This window comes from Mycteria americana, chromosome Z, assembly GCF_035582795.1.
Source record: "Mycteria americana isolate JAX WOST 10 ecotype Jacksonville Zoo and Gardens chromosome Z, USCA_MyAme_1.0, whole genome shotgun sequence".
NCBI classification, from domain to species: domain Eukaryota; kingdom Metazoa; phylum Chordata; class Aves; order Ciconiiformes; family Ciconiidae; genus Mycteria; species Mycteria americana.
The window spans coordinates 56,749,443-56,772,898 of NC_134396.1; the positions used below are offsets into that span (position 1 = coordinate 56,749,443).

At 38.8% G+C, this 23,456-nt stretch overlaps 1 protein-coding gene across 7 annotated transcripts in view; it reads left to right on the forward strand.

Moving 5' to 3' along the window:
• Positions 1 to 23,456, forward strand: part of APC (APC regulator of Wnt signaling pathway) — a 98,474-nt gene that overhangs the window by 50,685 nt on the left and 24,333 nt on the right. For all 7 annotated transcript variants that reach the window (XM_075526749.1, XM_075526755.1, XM_075526752.1 and 4 more), the window contains 3 exons: positions 8,075 to 8,183; positions 9,828 to 9,941; positions 14,834 to 14,917. In XM_075526749.1, coding sequence (XP_075382864.1) covers positions 8,075 to 8,183; positions 9,828 to 9,941; positions 14,834 to 14,917 — 307 coding nt within the window. The remainder of the gene's footprint in view (positions 1 to 8,074; positions 8,184 to 9,827; positions 9,942 to 14,833; positions 14,918 to 23,456) is intronic.

Consider the following 23,456-nt stretch of genomic DNA (forward strand, 5'->3'; position numbering starts at 1 on the left):
TCTTTGTTTATTCATCCAGTATGGATTGACTTCTAATTTTAACATGACAGTTTACTGACACACCTAGTATTTAACTATCATGTATATGGTTTTGATCACTGGTATATTTATCTTGACAGGTAAGGAAACCAGGAATCTACATTATATTTAGATGCACACATACACCAAAAAAAAAACCTTAAAACACATCATACAGTTTCTACTGCTACTTCATATATGCATTTCATTGTTACTGTTTGTTGGCTGAAGGTTATTTTATTTTTATCAGCAGGTTGTCAGCATCTGAAGTATATTTAGAGAAAGGGAGTGGAGCATCCCGAACACTTCCGTATCTCCTCACCGCTATTGATAAGTGGTGAAACTGTAACAATGTGATGGTGCAATCTCTTTCTCTTTTTTGCAAATGGTTATAACTACCGTAGCTGGTTGATCCGTTGTTTACTATTAGCGGACATTTCCCTACTAATTCTGCTCTCTCAGCAAAAATGTCAGCTGAACAAAAATATTTACTCTGCCTTCAAGATGTTCCCATATGATGATTTGTGTTGACAAAATCATGAATTGTCTTGTCCTGGAAGGTAGTGGTATCCATTTAATAGGAAGAACATACTTTCAGGGCATAATACAGATTTGTAGCACTTTATCAATCACTTACAAAGGAAATGCAGAGTAAGAGTCATGCAGCTGTTTCCACTGAAGACATCTTTATATCTTAAAATGAACCTGACTGAAATCCCAGATGTTTTCAGAGGCCTGTCTGTAAGGCAGGGTTTCCTAAAGATTTGGTCGTTGACAGCTACTTAATGGATAGGATATCAAGCTGAGGGCTGCAAAACCAAATAAATAGCAACACAGTATTTTTATGCCTAGTAGTCATTAACAATCAAAAAAATCCACTTTGGAATCGTAATACAAAAGTTTGGTGGGTAGTAAGTGGTTTGTGGGCAGCCTTTCAGAAACCCCTCCTCTAAAGGGCCTTTCCTGGTGTTCAGTAAAATTTTTGCAGTCAAGAGCTGAAAGGAGTACACTTATCCTCCGGGGTACTATATCTAGGTCCCTTTCTTTTGGTCCTATCAGTAGAATAAAAGTAACTTCCCATGGGTCTGTATTGAGCCTCTTCTAGCAGCCACTCTGTTTTTTCATTTTCCTAGTCAGAATCACTAATCCTATTCGTTCCGTCGCATAAAACCTAGATCCATGAGGAGTGGTATAAGAGTATTTGGGAATTTGGGAATCTCTTCCCACTTGCTCATCCCAGTCTGAAGAATCTAATGTGTCTGCCATTTTCATTCTTGACAAAACAGCGTACTTGTTTGTATTCTGCCAGTGCTGTTTTTTACCGCGTGTGATACTAAAATCTTTAAGTGTAGTTAGGACTTTCAGTTACGATTCAAGTGAACTCCAGGTCACTTGGAACAAGGAGTATTAATTTATAGCAGCTGGAGTTCTTCAAGGTGGTTAGCACATCTGATTTATGATCTGTGATCCTTTCCTGCTCCTGTGGATTCTAAGGTGATAATTCTTTGGACATTTTTCTCGGCGATAAAGACAGCTTAGGCAGTGAACTGGTCTTTGTTCCAAATAATGCTGAAAAAAAGGGATAAGGATATTTTCATTTCAGATGAGCTCAGGCAGTGTTGCTGTTGCAGCTGATGGGGTAAAGATTTGTGCTGCGGAGAAGATGATCTGCAGAGGCATGGCCAGATCACATCTGGCTTCATTATTAGTGAAATGATGGATAATCCAAACTGCCCTATTCTTTATGCTGTTTCAGGGGATGTGTAGGAACACATAGGGCATTGACACGGACCCTGGGTAGCCAAATGAATCAGAACTTGGGGTGGGGGGTGTAGGACCATGCATCTGAAATCACTACAATTTCTGAAAGAAAATTAACCACTTATTTTCCTGTGCTTTGTGTCTGAACTTGTTTGGCATACTTACTAAGTTTCTCTGTTTCTAAATATCTATATAAATATACCCTATTTGCTAATAACTTTTTTTTTTGGCACTTCAACAGACTTTCAAAGAACTTATGGAACTTGACAAGCCTCAAAATATTAAAATTATTTAGAAGAAAATAACATTTTTTTGGAAACCTGCAGCAGGGGAACATTTCCACTCAGTATCTTAACACAGTGGCACAATATATGCTGCTTATGGGCAACAGTATTTGGGCGAGGACCAAATCATGCATTAACTGTGTGTGAACTTGGCAAATTCACGAGATGTTTATTAATAAACTAACTCACTAGATGTTCATTAATATAAACAAGTAAGAAACAAGAAAAAATTGCTAAAAGTTGTTTTGTACTGAAAAAATTATTTAGCTTAGCTAAAAGTGATCTTCTGAGGGGAAGAAAATTAATGAATTGATTCACTTACCAGAATGAAGATAAAATTGTCTACCTGTTTCTCATTTGCTTGACATCCTCTAATTTCAAAGTCAAAAAAAGAAAAGAGAAAAAAGTGGGGGTTGTATGTTTTTAGGTTTATTTTAGAATTTAGAATACACTATTCATTAAATATCTCCTGCTTTCTCTCTGGCTATTTCCAGGTGTATTTGGTAACACACTGTATCAACAGCAAAACTTTTCAGAGTACGCTGCAGGTTACTTTTTGTGTTGGTTTGCCTTTTGCAATTTAGTAAATTTAATAATCTCACCTTTGTAAATTCTGTAATTTACCACTAAAGATGACAATCTTACAAACATTTTCATTAAAAATTCATCATATGCCTTGTTTATTCCTTCTGGTTTATGTCAGTGCTTTTTTATTTTCTTAATGTTGATTTTGAGCATTTTCTGTCTTATGACTTCTTTCTCCCCCTACTCTTATCTCTCTTTACTGTATGATTTACCTAAGTCTTTACAGCATCTATCAGCAGTGTTTCATTTTCAAGATTTTATTTTATCACCTACCAATTGAAGTGAAAGTATTAATTATAATTGTAATTGACATAACGCGAGTAGCATATAGTTTGTTTCCCTTCTCCCTTTTAACTGGAAATAACATTGACATAATTATGCAGTAAAAATTTTCTGCATTCATTCAGTTTCATCTGTTGTTGGGAGCTTCAAAAATACCACATTAGAGAAGTCTTTCAAAGTACCCACCCTTCAGAAAAGCCGTTCAAATTGGAAACTTCTTGTTAACTCCTAAAAACAGTGTAAAGTTCCAAAAGTTTGCTTCATTTGCCTTGCTGCATTCTCACTGAACTTGACTAGTGTATGACAGAGAACAGGATTTTCTCTGATACCTTGAAAGTCCTGATATAAACAATTTTGGGGTATAAAAAGGTGGAATAACTGTGCTGGGTTTTTCCATCAATTTTCTTCCATGATCAGTAACAAGTCTTCTATCTTAAATGCTCTCCTAACCTGAAGAAATTCCAGAAGACTGAGAAGGAGCTATACTTCTGGTAGGTATAGTATCTGGTAGTAATGTTGAGTGTGGGGAGCAGCTTATCAGACACATCTACAGAGACTTGCTGCTTATTTTGAAGGAAATTGAAGTGCAACCTGCTATAGTTCTACCAACCCTTCAAGCTTTGTGCTGAGAGACCTTAAAGACATTGTTAAAACCTGAATTCTCATGGAGCAGTGATACCAAACTAGTAATCCCAAATAAAGCATTACTCAGAAGCAAAAATGACACTGTTAAATTAAAGGACTCACCCTCAGGTCATGCATTATGTTGTTTATGGAGCACCGATGGTTCCTAAGTTCTTTTCTTGCTTGTAGCATCCGTTGTGCGTGTCAAAACAGGTTGAATGACACAGTGTCTCACAAACTGAATACCCTACATTTTACAAGAGGAACTTAATCACATGTTCATTTAGCTGAAAGTAATCCCTCTGGTTTCTACTGCCAGTTCTTTGACATCCAGAGGCAGAATTAGTCAGTCCTTTCACATTTGCAAATCCTCATATGGCAGAAATACTTTTTATAGGGATTGCATTAATGATGCTTTTGCAAATTTGATTTCACAAACTGGATGTAACCGGTGCGTGGGCAGCCAAGGTGGTAAAAAGGGAAGCCATGCAGAATGCCTGTGTGCGCAGAGGTCGGGCACCCAGTGTATGTGTTAAGAGGATGGGCAGGTGGGAGGCCAAAAAAATTACTTTCCTCACAGGCTATCCCTGAGCACCATCTCGAGGAAGGTACTTTTCCTTCAGTCTGTCTAAAGGACTTAAGGAATTCCTGCTAGCCCCATCCTTGTGCCTGAAGAATTACTGTTTTCCTGTAATCCTGCTACAGTTACCTGCAACAGTATGGTAGTTGTTGTTGTTGCTTCTTTTCACTGATTTTGATTGTAAACCTGTCTGATGTAAAAGCTGCCCAGTAAATGACATAATGTGTAGTCTTGACATTCTTAAAACAGTTTTGTTTCAACATAACTGTTGAATCAAATCTGGAAACTTATGTCATTCTGTCTATGTTTAAAAACATTTAGTACTCTTAGATGTGTGTAGTTTTTCAGTCTCTTGCAGTTGTGGATCCTGTCAATTTTAATTGTCCATTTGAACACTGGTCAGGTCACTTGCATTGGGTATGGAGTATAAATGTTAAGTCATCGAAACTAGTTTGAAACATTTTTAAAGCAGGAACTAAGTCGAACAGATCCTTTAGTTAGTCAGTAGAACCCCTGGGAAATGGTCCTCAGGGACAGGGGAGCAGAACAGAGCCGGCAGATCTTTAAGGATGCTTTCCATAAAGCGCAAGAGCTCTCAGCACTTCTCGGATGTAGGAAATCAGGCAAGGAAGGGAAGAGACCAACATGGCTGAGTTGAAACATGCTGGTCAAACTAAAGAGCAAGAGGGAACTGCACAGGCAGTGGAAGCAGGGACGGGTAACCTGGAAGAGTATAGGGACACTGCCTGCTTGTGTAGGGATGGGGTCAGGAAGGCCAAGGCACAGCTGGAGCTGAACTTGGCAAGGGATACAAAGAATAACAAGAAGGGCTTCTATGGGTATATCAACCAGAAAAGGAAAGTTAAAGTGTACCTCCACTGATGAACAAGAATGGTGACCTAGTATCAACAGACGAGGAGAAGGCTGAGGTACTCAACAACTTTTTTGCTTCAGTCTTCTCTGGCAGCCGCTCTGCTCACCGATCCTGAGTCAATGGACAACATGTTGGGGACCAGGGGGGTAAAGCCCCTCCCACTGTAAGGGAAGATCAGGTTTGTGACCACCTGAGGAACCTGAATGTATAGAATTCTGTGGGACCTGACAAGATGCATCCCAGAGTCCTGAGGGAATTGGCTGATGTAGCTGCCAAGCCACTCTCCGTGATATTTGAAAAGTCATGGCAGTCAGGTGAAGTCCCGAGTGACTGGAAGAAGGGAAACATTGTGCCCCTCTTTAAAAAGGGTAGAAAGGATGACCCTGGGAACTACCGACCTGTCAGCCTCACCTCTGTGCCTGGGAAGGTCATGGAACAGATCCTCCTAGAAGCTATGCTAGAGCACATGGACGGCAGGGAGGTGATTTGAGACAGCCAGCATGGCTTTACCAAGGGCAGGTCCTGCCTGACCAACCTAGTGGCTTTCTGCGATGGAGTTACCACATCAATGGACAAGGGAAGAGCTACTGATGTCATCTATCTGGACTTCTGTAAAACCTTTGACACAGCCCCTACAACATCCTTCTCTCTAAATTGGAGAGAGATGGATTTGATGGGTGGGCTGTTCAGTGGATAAGGAATTGGTTGGATGGTCACAGCCAGAGGGTGGCGGTCAATGACTCAATGTCCAGATGGAGATCAGTGACGAGTGGTGTCCGTCAGGGGTCCGTGCTGGGACCAGTGCTGTTCAATATTTTCATCAATCTCATGTCAGCGAGATGGAGTGCACCCTCAGCAAGTTTGCAGATGACACCAAGCTGAGTGGTGCAGTTGACATGCCAGAAGGACAGGATGTCATCCAGAGGGACCTGGACAAGCTGGAGAAGTGGGCCTGTGTGAACCTCATGAGGTTCAACAAGGCCAAGTGAAGGGTCCTACACCTGGGTTGGGGCAATCCTCAGTTTCAATACAGGCTGGGGGATGATGTGATCGAGAGCAGCCCTGCAGAAAAGGACTTAGTAATGATGGACGAAAAGCTGGACATGAGCTGACAATGTGCGCTGGCAGCCCAGAAGGCCAACCGTATCCTGGGCTGCATCAAAAGAAGCATGGCCAGCAGGTCGAGGGAGGTGATTCTGCCCCTCTGCTCTGCTCTGGTGAGACCCCACCTGGAGTACTGCATCCAGCTCTGGAGCCCTCAGCACAAGAAGGACATGGAGCTGCTGGAGCGGGTCCAGAGGAGGGCCACGAAAATGGTGAGAGGGCTGGAGCACCTCTCCTGCGAGGACAGGCTGAGAGAGTTGGGGTTGTTCAGCCTGGAGAAGAGAAGGCTGCAGGGAGACCTTATAGCAGCCTTCCAGTACTTAAAGGGGGCCTATAGGAAAGACGGGGACAGACTTTTTAGCAAGGCCTGTTATGACAGGACAAGGAGCAATGGTTTTAGACTAAGGGAGGGCAGATTTAGACTGGATTTAAGAAAGGAATTTTTTACGATGAGGGTGGTGAGGCACTGGAGCAGGTTGCCCAGAGAGGTAGTGGAGTCCCCATCCCTGGAAACATTCAAGGTCAGGTTGGATGGGGCTCTGAGCAACCTGATCTAGTTAAAGCTGTCCCTGCTCTTGCAGGGGGGTTGGACTAGATGACCTGTAAAGGTCCCTTCCAATCCAAAGGATTCTATGATTCTTTAAAATACATATTTTTAAATTCTTCTACATGAAGTTCTGTCATGTGGAAGTTTGATTATCTTCATCTCAAATCATGACTGGGATGCATTATCAAAGTAGTCGGGGGAAATTTGTGTTTTTGTTGTATGCTGTGTTTTTGTTTGTTAACAACTTACAGTAATTATCCATAGTGTGTTTGCATGCTTTATAAGGGTTCATAGGGCTCTTGCTCAGAAAGACCACAGCCTGAGTTTAGAGGAGACGAATGCAGAAGTTAAGGGATGGGAAATAATACTGGGCAAATGTGTATGCAGCTTTCTGTCCTCTGGCTAAGTGTTGATTTTAGGATTTCTGTTAATGTTAATGAGCAATATTAAAATGTCAGAAGGAAGAAGAGTGCTCACAGAAAATTTTTATAAGAAACTAATAAACTTGTATTTTAAAAAAAAAAACTACAGAAAACCAAGAGTGGCTTTTCTGTATACTTCTACTAGCCAGATTTTGCCTAAAAATTTTAATACTTATTTTGAGAAGTGTTGTAACAATGAGCGCTATATAACTATATTGATAAAATTTGCAACTGTATAAATGTAGTTCATGTAGGACTGATAAAACAGTATGTAAAATTTCTACATTTTTTTCTTGATAGTCTGCATATGTTAATCTTCTTATCTTTCTTACATCCTACTCAGGTATGCAGTATGCTTATGATACCCATTCAAAATGTTTTAAACAGCTGCAAATGTATCCTGTCTGTAACATTTGATGGAAAATACTCTTCTAAAGTATTTTTAATACTTATAGAAGTAGCTTGATTTTGTGTGCTTTACCCATAGTTTTGGTGTGGGTGACAAAGTCAGTAAGGAGAGACTGCAAAGGTGGATGAGATAATTTAATTCTGTAATGGTATTCAGGGATGTATATGCTCCTTTAACATCCAGGCTATTTCTTAAATGTAGTTTGATGCATTGTACAAAGCATATTGTCTAAAAGAAGCAGTGTACAAGTTATCACATGACTAATAACTGTGTCTTGCATTCACAAAATGCCTCTTAGCTTTAGATTTCAAAGTGGGTTTGTAGAGAAATATACGTATATTCCTCTTTTATAGATGTGGACTCGATACATAAGAAGCTAGTGACTTGCTTAGCACAGAGGAGTGGATAGGTTGTTTAGCCAAGGCCAGGGAACTGCACCCACCTTCTCAAATGTCTTCTTAGTGCCCTCTTCAAACCTTGTTTCTCATTTAACCTTTTTTTATGGGTATCAATGCCTCTTTCTGTACATACATATGGTAATGAGGTCTTAATAGTGAGACATGTCCCACTTCTGTTTTTAATAGATCTCTGTTGCTTGCGGAGCTTGAGAAGGAAGAGAAAGAAAAGGACTGGTATTATGCCCAGCTTCAGAACCTGACTAAAAGGATTGATAGTCTCCCCCTTACTGAAAATGTAAGTACCTTCAGTATGCTTGGTCATGTATCTGGTGCTGTGATCTCTGTTTAGATGCTGTGTATATGTTGTGAATTTGGTGACATTCTCTACTATCAATTTAAAACATTTTTTTTATTCACTATGTAAAGCTAACTTGGCCTAAGTGATGCATTTTTTCCTATATAATTTTACACATTAAAATTCATACCTATCAGTATAAATGTCAGTAATAGAGAGGAGCACTGAAAAGTTGTTATTACAAATTACTTACATGTCAGTACACTGCTTCTTTAACCCTATCCTCCAAAGGTCTTTTCTCTATCCGTTCTGTTATTTAGTGGATTCTTTTAGTTTTGAGAGCAATATTAGCCTAAGAGGCAATTTACACAGGAGCTCTTAATTCGTAACAGCAAGTAAAGTGGTGCGATAGCCTGTACAGGTATTGTTGCTCCAAGCTTTTACCTTGGCATCTCCAAACTACTTATAGTCAAGTCACCGTTATCTGGGATAAAGATGATGTCTGATATCCCAGATAATACAGGTTTTCCTGTTGTCAAACCTCAGCCGCTTGGCTATATTTGCAGTGCATTCCTTCACACATACAGTGTTGGGAAGACCTGGTTGCCCATCTTTACAGAGTCATACCTGACCAGGAATCGGTCAGCCTCCTGGAAGTGGAAATAGACAATAGAAACACTTCCATGACTGGGGTGAAGCAGCTGGACTTCAGCAAATCTAACACCAAGTCATGGCTGAGCTTATCAGAACACCAGAAGCAAGGGGAGAAGATATGAAAAGGATCTCGAAGAAGTGCAGCCTATTCCCAAAGGCACTGTCAGCTGTATCTGTGTCACTCTATTGTAGCTTTTAAGATTGTCTCCCCAGTTTCATAGGTAATCAATTAACTTAGCTCTTCTTACAATTAGAGTGTCTTACTTAACATCTACACTAAATGTCTTTTATGGTAATTTATATCCATTACTACTTACTCCAGCCACAAGAGGATGACAGATCCCATTCTTTTTACTAGCATTTTACATATTTGTAGAGGTTTATCTCTTTTTGACTCTCTGAATTGACCTTGCGGAAGCCTTCTGGGAGGACTGCTCTTGGAGACTCACTTATTTGCAAACTGAGTAATTGTCCAAAACCAGTGAAGTGCTGTGCTCCTGCCTTGAAAAATCTATTGGTTGGAATGTCTTCCTGTAAGCTGTCGTGTGGTTCATGAATTGAACACTTGTGTTTTTTTCACAAGACAGTTAAAAATAGTGTAGATAGCGGTAATATGAATACCATCACTACGTGCAGTAGTTTGATACCTCTGAATATTTTTGCAAATACTGGTTGAGAAGGCATGCATAACAATTTTGTTGCTATGCTGACATACATTAGTAGCCAGCTGTTCCAGGCTTGTAATCAATGATACTGTCTCAATGTTTATGTATTATGTTTAGTCATTTGACAAAACTTGCAGGTAGTCTGTGGTTGAACAACTTTATGTGTTCTTGTTTTTAATCACTCATATTTTAAGGACCTGTTATTATGTTTTGTTTGTTTATGAAGTTTGGTGAGGAAAAGTAACTGTTCTGCTTTTGATCAGAGAAATACATGCTTTACATAAACTTTATTTACTAAAATGCTTTCTCTGTACTTCAATTTCAGTTCTCCTTGCAAACAGATATGACCAGAAGGCAGCTGGAGTATGAGGCAAGGCAAATCAGAGCTGCAATGGAAGAACAACTAGGTACTTGTCAGGACATGGAGAAGCGAGCACAGGTATAGTTTGTCTTTCATTATTAGAAGGAATGGAAAAAGTTTTCCTGCATTTTTATTAAATTATTGGTAGTTGTATCTTTAAACTGTGTGAACTCAGTGATATCTTAGAGCATTTAGTTAGCCTTTCAAATACAAAAATAGGAATCAGAACATAGGAAATAACTACTCAGCAAAAAGTACCCTCCTCTGCCTGTTTAAAAGAAGACTTGTGAGTAAGCAGAAGTAGACAATTTCTTTAAAATAAAATATTTTTTTAATTATTATTTGCTTATAATTTACCATTTTAGCTTCAAACAAGCATGTATTTGCAACTGCTTTATTTTGCATCTGTCATGCTGGGTTTTTTCATGCTTTTAAGTTTAGAATAAAGTCCAGCTACTATTGTTAAGTTTCCTTAAACAGAAACCATGTATCAAGGAATAATCTTTGAAAACAAGGTATTCAAGTAAAATGTAATTCACATACGTATCTGGAAGTTGTTTGCTCTCTCCAGGAGCTGTTTTGCATTCATGATGAGGACATGTACAATTCTGTATGCAAATCATGTTAGGCATATTTGGAAGTATAACTCAGAATGTAATTGTGTGGAACCTGTAAATGGAATAATCAGTTGCTTGCAGGTTATAAAAACTATTCCACCACAGTAGTAGAGTGACAATTTGAATTATTTATTACCATTTATTTCCAGAGATGTTCAGTAACCAGCTTGGGTTTTTTTTAATGGTGAAGGTTACAAAAATATGCCCTATCAGTAAAAATAAGGCTCCGTTTTTCTCGCCAGGTTTACTCAACACAACATTTTGCTACGTGAGAAACATTTCTAATTAATTTTGTTTGTAATTAGACAAGCTGCTTTAAAATTTAAAGTGAGTAATTTAGTAGGACTTTTCAGAAAATTCATATGGTTATAAATATTTAGCAGAACAGATATCCTGCAATTGTCAGGTATGTACATAAAGGCTGTGTAGGGATTTGTCTATATAGACATACTCAGACAGACCCAAGTTTAATCTGCCTGGATAATAACTGGCTCTGATCTGGAAGCTGTATGGCTGTGTTATCAAGGTCTATCAGCGGTGGTAATGCCCTGCACAAATTCAGCTGTGCAGCTTGTGTCAGCCAGTCCTGAGTGAAGGCAGAGCAGACTCAGGATTGTCTGCAGATGCCTGGTTAGCCCTGTCACAGAAGAAAGTGTTACGGCATTGACACTAGAACTTCTGGGAATGTTCTCTTGCTGCTAATGAGATTAAGCTAGAGTAAGGTGAAGTAAGATAAATAGGTAGGGTAGGCTGCTGGCAAAATTCTAAGTCCCCTCAGGCAGAGAATAAATGAATTTTTTTCAGAGAAACAATTTGACTGTAGTTGTATCACTATGAAAGTAATTAAGTTGTCCCTAAAGTAGCTCCTTCTCTGCTTGTTCTTTTTTAATTTCCTGTGGGAAAAAATGCTACCAAGAAGATGTTGAAATATTTTATGGTTTTATGAATTAATGTTTCCCCATGGGTTTATCACAACTGGTTTATTCTCACTATACATGTATGACACTTACATACGTACAGAAATTACAGTGTCTATTGTGATTATATAAAGATTATAAAATAGAAAGTAACTACTTCTGCGTGTGCTTCTTGTGAATTTGACTGGTAATTCCCCTTGGTTTCATTTTACCAAGGACAGGTGCCAAAACTGTGTAGAAGTTCATTGGTGTACAAATACATAAAAGCAAATCCTGGATTATTTCACTCTGATGTTTAAATGCGCAAACTGAACCATTCATATTTGGCAAGTATAGTGAACTCGCTAGTTTTTCAACTTTTTCTGCTCTGTATTTTCCTTCCACTCTAACTCATTGTGACACACAATACAATGCAAAATGTAGATTGGAGAGAATGGTTCATTGCAGACAGCTCTGTATTAAAAGTCCCAAAGATTTATTCTGTGAGAGAGCTGATAACCTGCTGTTGCCCAAGTAATTGATGCGCTAGCCACCCTTCCTCGTGGACCTTAAAATGATGGCCGCCTTCTTTCATCTGTCGTGATTGGGCTTTGTTTCCTTTAACCTCCTCTTTCTGAAGCAAGTTAGCTCACAGCAACTCACTGTTTATGTTATCTTTTATGAAGATTGTATACAAACACATGCCCAACAGTTATTCAGAAAGATGCATTAGAAGACCATTAGCAATTTATTTTAGCTTGTTTCATTATTTACACTAACTTGTACTATACCCTGAAGTTTATAACCTCATATGGTAGTTCTTACTTGAAAAAAACAAAAAAGCATACTTATCCATGTTTTGACTATTCAAATGTTGTAGCCCATATACTTAGTAATAAGTAGAAGCAAACTTTAATTTCTGTAAAATACAAAAATTCCAATTCCAAGACTGAAATCTTATTCACATAGAATTTATTTTTCCTTCATGCCAGAACAAGAAGGATGTAATTTTTTTTTAGGTTTAGAGTTACTTAAATCTCACAAGAAATGTTCATTCTCATAAGAATTTATCCCAAGATCCTTAAAAGTTTGCTAAAAAAGCAGACCACTAAAGATATAAGAAAACTGGGATCCTGGAGTCTCACACAGGTGAAGATTTCAGCACTGTTAGGCTCACACAGTAGTCTTGTTTGTAAATGTAGACCAACCCATTAATAATTTTATCTATTATGTATATTTTATTTTGGAAAAAAAAAAAAATCAACCTTTTTAAAATAAAATAATATTCCTTATTTTTACTTTCTAGAAAGTGAGTATTTTTCTCTCACTGTGAATATGGAGGAATTTTTTTTTTTGTTAGAAGTCTTACTGGAGCAGTGAAATCCAAATAATTTGTAAATTTAAATGTTAAGTTACTTTATCCAACAATTTTATGTTAATAAAGGTGATGAGTAAATATAACAATGAATGGGAATATACAATGAGCAAATAGGAATAAAAAGAGATGTTTCTTATATAGGTTCTAAAGTTAAAACCAATCCTGGTGTTTGTTCAATTGTGTACCTCTGTTTTTGCGTGTTTGCCATTAGGCTGTACAACTTTGTGGCAAGAAATGCATTCTTTTTTCTGCTTGTACAGTGTTTAGTACAAAGTATGCGCCTCAATTTCCCTGTAATACAAATAATGAATTAGCAGAAAGAAGAATGGTCTGATGTTCAAATCTCTGGTCTAAAATTGGGAAGGGTGGATTGAATTCCTGTCCCTTTTGAGGACTCCGTCAGTGATACTGGGCAAATCGTGCAATATTTAATTTTTTTTCATCTGCACAAAGATATTTCCCCATGTTTAGGTGTGTATATACAGATACTCAGATTCTTTTGATGCCCTTTATGGAATAAATTGCTGGTTACACAGAAAGAAACTCAATTTAGGGGAAATTCAAGTCATTCTTAAAGACAATGAGAGACATATTCTGTCAGTCATGCATCAGTTCACCAATGCACAGTTATTTCCAGGAATATGTTTTTATTAACTTTCTAATACTTAAGAATTTCTTGATCCAGGAGCAAAGGGGGGATGAATTATCTGTTTGCCTCATGTTGTGCTGAAGCTTCTGTGTGCGCAGCTTTCAAATTTTTATTGCCATTTTTTCTGATACTTTGCTTTTCAAATTCAAACTAAATTTATATATTAATGTTCTAGCTTTACCTCTCTACTAAATGTTGATTTTAGGATGCTTTCCCATAGCTGCTTATGATGCGTGTTTCAGGAATTCATTCTATTTTGTGATTATATTCTATATTTCTAAAATTTCTAGATAACATTGTGTTTCTATTCCATGTGTATCTTTTGGCATTAGCACTTTTAAAAGTTCATTTATTTCCATTTTCAGATTATAAAGCTGTTAAATAAATAAGATTGGTTATAATCCTGATCCTTGTAGTGTCCACTAGATGCACAAAGCCTTTCCTTTTTTAGTATAGCATTGCAAATGTTAATCAGGTGAAAGAATCAGGATTTTTCTTTCAACTATGTGTCCATTTTATTAAGCTATCCATCACACAAAAAAATACTATTTAATCAGTTCAGTGTTCTGTTCATATCCTGATACTATTGGGCTAATTATTTTCTGCCCACTTTTAAAGTCAAATAATGTCAATTTATTAAATTATCAAGCTCATACAGGGGTATATAACTTTATACACTTACTGTTTCACAGAATCATAATGCATCCTGTGCTTCACAGTACAACTTCTATGGAGTATATGTATCCTGTGATGTTTGGTTTTTTTAACATTCCCTTTACTAACCACAGAACAGTTGCAGTGGGAAATGAGTAGCAATATGGCTGTAAAAGACTCTGATTCAGAGATGTGTATAACATTCCAGACAAACCAAAGCAGCAGCATGTAGTTTTCTTCGTACTTAGCCTGTTAAATTCTTTTAGATTTGTAGGAGCAGAAAATATTCAGAGGCTGTGCATAAGCAAAACTCCCAAACCATTATAGTAACTGAATATAATAGAAGTCATTCAGGATTTCATACCTTCAAGACACTCTGCAAATATAAATCTATCTCAAATCTCTGTACGGCAAGTAGAATTCTAACATTTGAGATGAAGTCAAATGATTTACTAAAGGTCTGCACAAAATGTCAGTTTCAGGAGAATCGTGCAAGTTAACTGGAGCATTTTTCTATGCCTGAACGTGTACTGTGTGATGACCTATTATATCCAAATGAGTATCAGTTTTATTAAAACCCAGCTACTCACTATGTTTTGAATGTTTGCAATCATGCCTGTGTGTCTTATTATGAAGAACACTTGAATTACCACATGAATGAAGTAGTTTTGTTTTGTAGTCAGCTGTATTTGCAAAGAACTCTTCATATTGTCATTCAATACAGTAAGTAAAGAGTTTCTGAAGAAAGTCAAAATGTGAAAATGCATTCATTTCAGGCAAGGGTGGCGAGAATTCAACAAATAGAGAAGGACATTCTTCATATACGACAGCTCCTGCAATCCCAAGCAGCTGAAGCAGAGGTTAGTGAGCAATTACTTGCCTTGTTTTGAATATGGTATGTATCTTTTTATAAAAAAACCCAAATTATTTGAACAAAGTGGTAGGCAGGATTATTTCCATCAGCTAGTGATGTCACAGTTAATCAACTAGTCAATATACGTAGGCTGTTACTTGCTCTCTTACCAGTGAACTGAGGGTGGAATACTTGAATTAGTCTTCATGCTACTATTGAACTTTAATCACTAATGATATATCAGTTAAAAGTCTTAAGTTGAAATTTCAGTAAAAGTGCCAAAGTGCAAAATGTATTATAAAGGCTGAGTCTTGGTTTTAGAAAATAATTATAACAATCAGTTGTACATGCCTTTCTAAATATGAATCTCTGATGAGCACCTTCATGGTTTGCTTATCTGTTCAGAGAGAGAAGATTAAAAAAAGGGTGAATACAGCTTCTGCCTGACTTCGTGATAGAAGCCTGGCATATTTTTAGTGTTTAAGTATTGGGTTCTATATTAAGAAATACAAGATAATGTTTCCTGTAAATTACAAAGTCCGTAGTAGTAATTGCCATTAGCAAAAACTGCTTTCATAGTGGAAATTCACTTACAAGGTCAACTCCATTTCTTGTACTGGTAAATTAAATATAAATTGTATGTTGGACCTGAATATTTTATGGTTTGTCTTCACCCAAAATAACTAATGTGAAAGCGCAGAGTAGCATTCGGATTACTAAGGGATGTATATTTTTCCATTTTGAAAAATAATGGTTTCATAATTCCAGGATTTTAGAAGAAATCTGGTTTTATAAGTGAAGCAGACAGTAGTGTGTATAATTAAAGTTGCCTGGTGTTTTGACATATTAGCCAGTCCAGGTGTTTATACACATTGATGAGATCGCCCTGAGCCTTCTCCAGGCTGAACAGTCCCAGCTCTCTCAGCCTCTCTGCATATGAGAGATGCTCCAGTCCCTTAAGCACTGTTGTGCCCCTGCACATGACTTTCTCCAGTAAGTCCATATCTTTATTGTACTGGGGAGGCTGGAACAGGACACAGTACTCCAGGTGCAGCCTCACCAGCTGAGTAGAAAGGAAGGATCACCTCCCTTGATCTGCTGGCAACACACTTCTTAACGCAGCCAGGATACTGTTGGACTTTTTGCCACGAGGGTCCATTGCTAGCATGTTCAACTTGTCCACCAGGACCTCCACATCCTGTTCTGCCAAGCTGCTTTCCAGCTGGGTGGCCCCCAGCTGTACTGGTGCCTGGGGTTGTTCCCTCCCCGGTGCAGGACTTTGCATTTCCCCTTGTTGAACTGTGTGAGGTTCCCACCAGCCCATTTCTCCAGCCTGTCCACATCCCTCTGAAAGGCGGCTGAACCGTCTGGTGTGTGAGCTTCTCCTCCTAGTTTTCTGTCATCTGCAAACTTGATGAGGGTGCACTGTGTCCCAGCATCCAGGTCTTTAATGAGGATGTTGAACAGTACTGGTCCCAGTATTGACCCCTGGGGTACATCACTAGTGACTTGCCTTCAACTGTACTTTGTGCTACTGATCACAACCCTCTGGCACCCAGCTATTTCGTCAGTTTTCAATCCACATTGCTGTCCACCTATAAAACCCGTACATTGTCAGCTTGTCTATGATGATGTTATGGGACACAGTGTCTGAAGGCTTACTAAAGTTTACATAAATAACATCAGCTGCTCTTCCCTCACCCACCAAGCTAATCACCTCATTGTAGAAGGGTGAAGCCTGACTTCCCCTTTGTAAAACCCTGCTGACTGCTCCCAGTCACCTACTTGTCTTTCATGTGTTTGGGAATGCTTTCTGGGAGGATTTGCTCCATCACCTTTAGTTGCCAGGGACTGAGGTGAGGCTGACTAGCCTGTAGTTCCTTTGATCTTTCTTCTTGGTACTCTTGAAGATAGTGACATTTGCTCTCCTTCAGTCTTAAGGAATCTTTGCATGCTGCCATGACCATTCAAGAGTGGCCTCACAATGACATCATCCCTCTCCCTCAGCACTCAAGGGTGCAATCCATGAGGCCATTAGGACTTACGTATGTCCAGTTTGTTTTAAGCTCTCCCTAACTTGGTCCTCCCCACCAAGGGTAAGTCTTCTTGCTCCAGACTTTCCTTCTGGTCTCAGGGACCTGGATTCCTGAAGGGTGGTTACTGGTAAAGACTGAGGCAAAAAAGACTCTGAGTACCTTGGCCTTTTCTGTGTCCTATGTCACCAGGTCCCCTTCCCCATTCAGCAGAAAGCCCATGTTTTCCCTAGTCTTCGTTTTGCTGTTTATGTATTTGTAGAGTCCTTTCTTGTTGCCCTTCACATCCCTGCATGATTGGACAGCAGCTCTTTACTCCTGGGTCACCTGACCCAAATTCTGCCTCTTGTACTCTTCTTTTTAATGACCAAGTTCAGTTAGGAGCTTCTTGCTCATTCATACAAGCCTCCTGCTGCCCTTGCTTTGTTTCCTACTTATTGGGATAGACATTTCTTGAGCTTGGAGGAGGTGATCCTTGAATATCAGCCAGCTGTCCTGGACCCCTCTTCTCTGCAGGGCTGTATCCCATGGGATTCTTCCAAGCAGATACCTGAAGAGGTTGAAATCTGCTCTCCTGCAATATAGGTCCGTGGTCCTGATTTTTGTCCTCCCTCCTCTTAGGATCCTGAACCCTACCATCTCATGGTCACTGCAGCCAAGGCTGCTTCTAACTTTCACGTCCTTGACCAGTTCTTCCTTTTTTGTAAGTAACAGGTCCAGCCCAGTACCTCTTCTTTTTGACTCTTCAATCACCTGTGCCAGGAAGTTGTCATCAGAGCACTCAAGAAATCTCCTAGAATGTCTCATCCTGCTATTGCTCCTCCCGCAGATACCAGGATGGTTGAAGTTCCCCATGAGGGCCAGGGCTTGTACATATGAGGCTTCCTTCAGTTGCTTGGAAAAGGTCTCATCTGTTTCTTTTTCCTGATCAGGAAGTCTTTAGCAGATGTCCACTACAACATCACTATGTTGGTCTGCCTGCTAATCTTCACCGATAAGCTCTTGACTGACTCCTGACCCATCCCAGGCAGAGCTCCATGCACTCTAGCTGCTCTCTCGCATAAAGGGCAACTCCCTCTCCTCACCTTAGAATCGTAGAATCATTTAAGTTGGAAAAGACCTTTAAGATCATCAAGTCCAACTGTAAACCTAACACTGCCAAGTCCCACTAAACCATGTCCCTAAGTGCCTCATCTACAGATCTTTTACATACCTCCAGGGATGGTGACACAACCACTTCCCTGGGCAGCCTGTTCTAATGCTTGACAACTGTTTCGGTGAAGAAATTTTTCCTAATATCCAATTTAAACTTCCCCTGGTGCAACTTGAGGCTGTTTCCTTTCATCCTATCACTTGCTACTTGGGAAAAGAGACCAACACCAACCTCACTACAACGTCCTTTCAGGTAGTTGTAGAGAGCAATAAGGTCTTCCCTGAGCCGTCCCAGCCTGTCCTTCCTAAAATCTCAGTATTCCTCAATTGCAGCCTTCCAGTCATATGAGCTATCCCACCACTTCTCCACGATCCCAATGAGGTCATAGCCCTGTGACTGCACACACTTTAACTCCTGTCTGTTCCCCATGCAGTGTGCATTAGTGTAGAGGCACACCAGAGAGGTACCCAAGCCTGCCGATTCCCCATCACAGGCTTGAGAGCTTTTCCTACAAGGCTGTTCTGCTACACCTCCTTCCTTACATGCCCATGCTCAAGGGGATTCCACTTCATCACAGTTGTGTGGATTGCCCGTGTGTTCCCATTAGTTAGGGCCCTTGCCTTGCCTGCCTTATCCCCAACTTCCTTACTTGTTTGTTGAGGAATCGCTCTGTCCCCCATCCCCCATCGTTTCTAGTTTAAAGATCTCCCTACCTGGTTGGCCAGCCTCTCAACAGATACTTTTGCCCCATTTAGTCAGACAGATCCTGCCCCCAGCGTGTTTATCTCTTACTCTGGTAAAAAAAACCCACTGTATTTTGGACTCACGTAAGCTCAAGAGCTCAAACAGCATTGGGATGCAACTACAGAATGAAAGCCGTTTTTGTCTTAGTTTTCCAATCCTTTCACCAATTTATTTGGCTGCTGAATACATGGAAATTCTAATATATCAAAATTTTCTTGTGGTGTGTCTTATCCATAAAGTGTCTGGATGGCTGGTTGTATAGTTACACGTTTTAGGACAGAGTTACCGGGGTGTTGGTGGTAAAGGAGGCAGTCACTACACATTTATTAATACTTCATAGTGTGTTTTAATCATTTCCAAAGGATGGTCACCTCCTATGGAAAACAGCTGAATCTAGTTCTGAAATTGCCTGGTGGCAAGGAGGAAGGTAGTAGTAGTCAAACTGCAGTCCATGTAGCTGAAAAATATAAACATGAGGCATTTTTTATGTTTTTATACTGTGCCCAGTATAGTGATACCCAAACTGAATGTGCTCCTTATGTTTATAAAGCTTTAGTAACAACAACAAAAAATACCATAGCTTGCCTACTGATATAGCTGGCCTCTGTGGAGATGCCAATCACTGTGGAATCCAAGTGCAATATATCTTGTAGAATAAGACCAAATGTAATACTACACCATAAAAATAGCTTTTGAAAATCAATGAGCAGAGAAAATTTTGGCTCACATTTTAGCACATTTTTAAGGTTCAGCAAATTACTAAGTCTTGTAAATGCTACTAGAAAAAGTTGAAGTAATTTACCTGCAAGTGATGGTACCTTCAAATTTTGTGAGACTTGTGTTAGATATTTTGCAAGATTTTCATAATAAGGTTTGAAATCCACTGTAGAGTTAGACCCCTCCAAAGAGAATTTTTGGCTGTTGAGTAGAAATCTGAAATTATTTAAAAGAAAAAAGCAAATTTGTGGCAAGTGTTTAATATGGGGTTTTCAATTTGTTATAGTGGTACAGGCTTTTCTTTCATAATATCTGTCATTTGAAATATGTGAAGTATTTCCATTGGGCAATGTTGCTGTAGATAAAATGTAAAGGATTTATTCCATACAGAGATTATACTCAGCAAGCTTTAAACTGTTTAAACTGTGATGCACAGGGGTTCTCTCAAGGATTTGACTCACTAGGCTTTCTTTTTTCTTTGACTCAACTGTAGCAAAATTGTTTCAGTCTTACGGTTTCTTATTTTTGTTTGTTGCATTGTTCTTTGTCTTACCTTCTTACTTATACCAGTATGTGTATTGTGTTTAATATGAAGTAATGGCAAAATAAATGTTTTCTGGTAGCTAGAAACTAATAGTGTATCTGTACTTTTCAATACACAGAAAATAATAGGGTAGTTGAATATTGGGGAAAAACAGTGGTTTATGCATAGAAAAGTGTTCTGTCCTAATAAATACACAAGGGGCTGCTTTGGCAACTGATGCTGACAAAGTGTTAGGTAAAATTATTTGTAATTGGTTGTCTTAGCAAAAATGATCAAGGCCTACTATGCTTGCAAATGTCATAAATACCTAGAGATTTATAATTTTTCTTCTGGTAAATACAGGGAAATTAATAATTGACAAGTGGTAATTGTTGTTGACTTCCGAAGCACTTAGAAAATAGTGGCAAACAAGATGGAGGGAGCGGCTATATTTTCCTGTAATTGGCATGTGTGGTCTTCCACCATTTTGCTGCAAGAGCAAAAAAGCATACTCCGTTAATGTGACTTTTGTAGTGTGATGCCAGAGTTTAGAAATGGCAGAGGGCTGTAAACCGAGCTTACAGCTCTTCAAAAATCATGCTTCAAAATAGGTGGTGCTGTTTAACCCTGGAGACCTGTGCCATTCTCTAGCTGCTGTACCTCATGTAGAGGTTACGGAGTCTGCTGCTGTTTATGTGCTCTGGTTCTTGCTTATGTGGTTGGTAGTTTATATATTTTCATCCACAGGTCTGACATTCAGTGTTAAAAGGTAATGCAAAGAGGGGCATACTTGCAGTGGTTATACTGTCTTTATAACCACTAATCCACAGTCTGTCAGATGAATATTTATTTATTTACAGTAATGCTATATCTATACAAAAATATATTTTAATCATCCATATATGTGTGGATACATATTATTTTATATAATATGCATATATAATAAATATATGTTGGTACTTAAATATATATTAATACATCTGTAATATCTATTTACATAAAGAATCAGTTTTCAGTAAATATCTGCTATCTGCTGCCTCTGTTATTGTTAACTCCTTTGGGCCAGTCTGCATGAGGAAAAGAGCTCTCATTTCAAGTTAGGCAGCAGCTTCAGTAGCTGAAGTGGTAAAAACTCTTTGCTGTGTACTTGCAAGTTTGACATTCGAGCCCAGCTGATGACTTATGCGACAGTAATGTGTGTGCATGTTGTGAGTGCATGCTGCATCTAAAGTTAGATAAGCCCTCCTAGTAACTGTTAAAAATTGCCTTATAAGTATAAATTAATTTGGGTGTTACGTTGACTACTTTTTGTAGTGGTATATTTTTGAGAGCACTTGAGGGGAACGGGAAGCCACATCTTTCATAAATAGCATGTAGCAAACAAAATGTATGTGAACGGGAGGAGGACAGAGAGTGCTGAGGAGAGCAGAAACTTTTCTTGTCAGAGAATGAAATATCTCTGTGTTTGTGCTCTAGATGCATCAAAACTATTTAATAGGTATACCATCATCACAACCCCCCAAAAATTGCCCCAAACCCAGGAGTGTTCTTGGAAGAGTAGCATTATTCCCCCTCAGGTGACCCAGTGGGTCAGAGCCTGGCTAATGGACAGTTCAGCTTTTCACCTCTAGGTATGTTGAATACTACTTTCTTCATGGGATTGAAAATTAGTGTCACCTAATGACTGGAAAATTCTGTCCTGAGTTATACTGGAGGCTTAGATCTAGATTTTGTCAAACTCATCATTACACTTTATTCAAGATTGGAAGTACTGTGAGACGAGGATTCAGCATGTAGTACAGTATACTGTATTCAGCATGTAGTACAGCAAGGCCTGATCTTCACTGGGTCCCCAGTCTTGTATTGCGAACCAAAATTTCTTTAGTCATTGTGTGAGCATCAATAGCAATGTCATTTCATACACAGTGACGGAAACGGTGACTTTTAAAATTACCAATCAGATTTAAAAGAAGATTAAAAAGACACACTGTGTCTCAAAGCAAAACATTTTGTGTTTTGCTTTGTGGGTTACTTATTTCCCATAACTGAACATATAATGTTAAGAAAAATGTTACCCATCATTGTTTCCAATTTTCTCATGTTATTACTTTGTCTAATACTGCTGTGTTCTTTGACATATCTTAGTCCTTTAGTTAACTGTACAGATTTCATTTTTTAAGTTTATGCCTAAATCATCACTTCACGTGTATTTAGCTAGTTACTGCTTTCTGAAATTCTGTTCAACGTTAAATATTTTCTGAGTTTGAGACTCTAATGCCTTTATATGAATAAAATAGAGCTGGTATGGCAGTGATACTGTATGAGTTTGATTGCCAGGTAACTGAAGAATTTTCAATGTATGTACATTGAAAAGAAGTATGTTTCTGCTAAAAGTTAAAATTTTCGAAAAGCAAGATGAGGCAGACTATGCTATCACAGGCTGTACTGCTCAAGAACATTGCAGAGCCGCATAGAAACTGAATTTAATATACCAAGTGTAGTTAAACAAATTAATTGAGAGGGATACACGAGTGTTGTCTCTTAAGGTAGTAGCCTCTGAGTCTGAAGAATGAGATTTGGCATCAAAACTAATACTACAAGAATAATAGTGCTTCAGAGGTAAGGTGATACCTTTTCAACTCCAGACTTCAAGCCAAGGACAGGATTATTGATGTCTTTCTAAAAATCTGAAACATTTTAAACGCATTAGTAGATAATGTTGGATACTTCACACACTTCATAACTGCTCAGTTATTCCATTTGCTTCATTAAGAAACCGTATTTAAAGGCCTGATTTTTGTGTTGATCTCATGATCCCTGTCAGTGGCAGGGACACCAGTTTAATTTTCATGTAGTTGTATAGAAAATTGGGTCTCCTGAAGGAACTGAAACATGTCTGTACCACCTTGCCAGATCAGTTGAATTTATTTTGATAAAATATGATCAGGTGGATCAGTAGCAGGTTATATAAATTTTGTTTGCATCAAAGTGGTTATTCCTGCACTGTTTGTCCTTAAAATTTAGAAGGATCCTTACAGTACAGGATCCTCCTGTTCATGCAGAAATTATTCATCTTTGAATGCGAAGCTTAATTGAACTGTGCTAGCCGTAGTCTCCAGTAAATGCACAGATCACGGGACAGTGCAGAGAAGACAGTTGTTTGCTCCAATTCTGTTACATTGCTGATAGCGATGTGAGCACAGCTGGTGGAAAATGGTGTTTCTGTGTCTCACAGCAAATCCTTTGTCTTGCAGGGCTATAATCCTCAGAGGACATGCTTCACTTTCATCTTGCAGTTTTTCGAAGACACTCAGTCTCAGCTGTTAATTATTGAGGCTAAGGGTTATGAAATACAAAGTATTGTTCAATGGCTTTG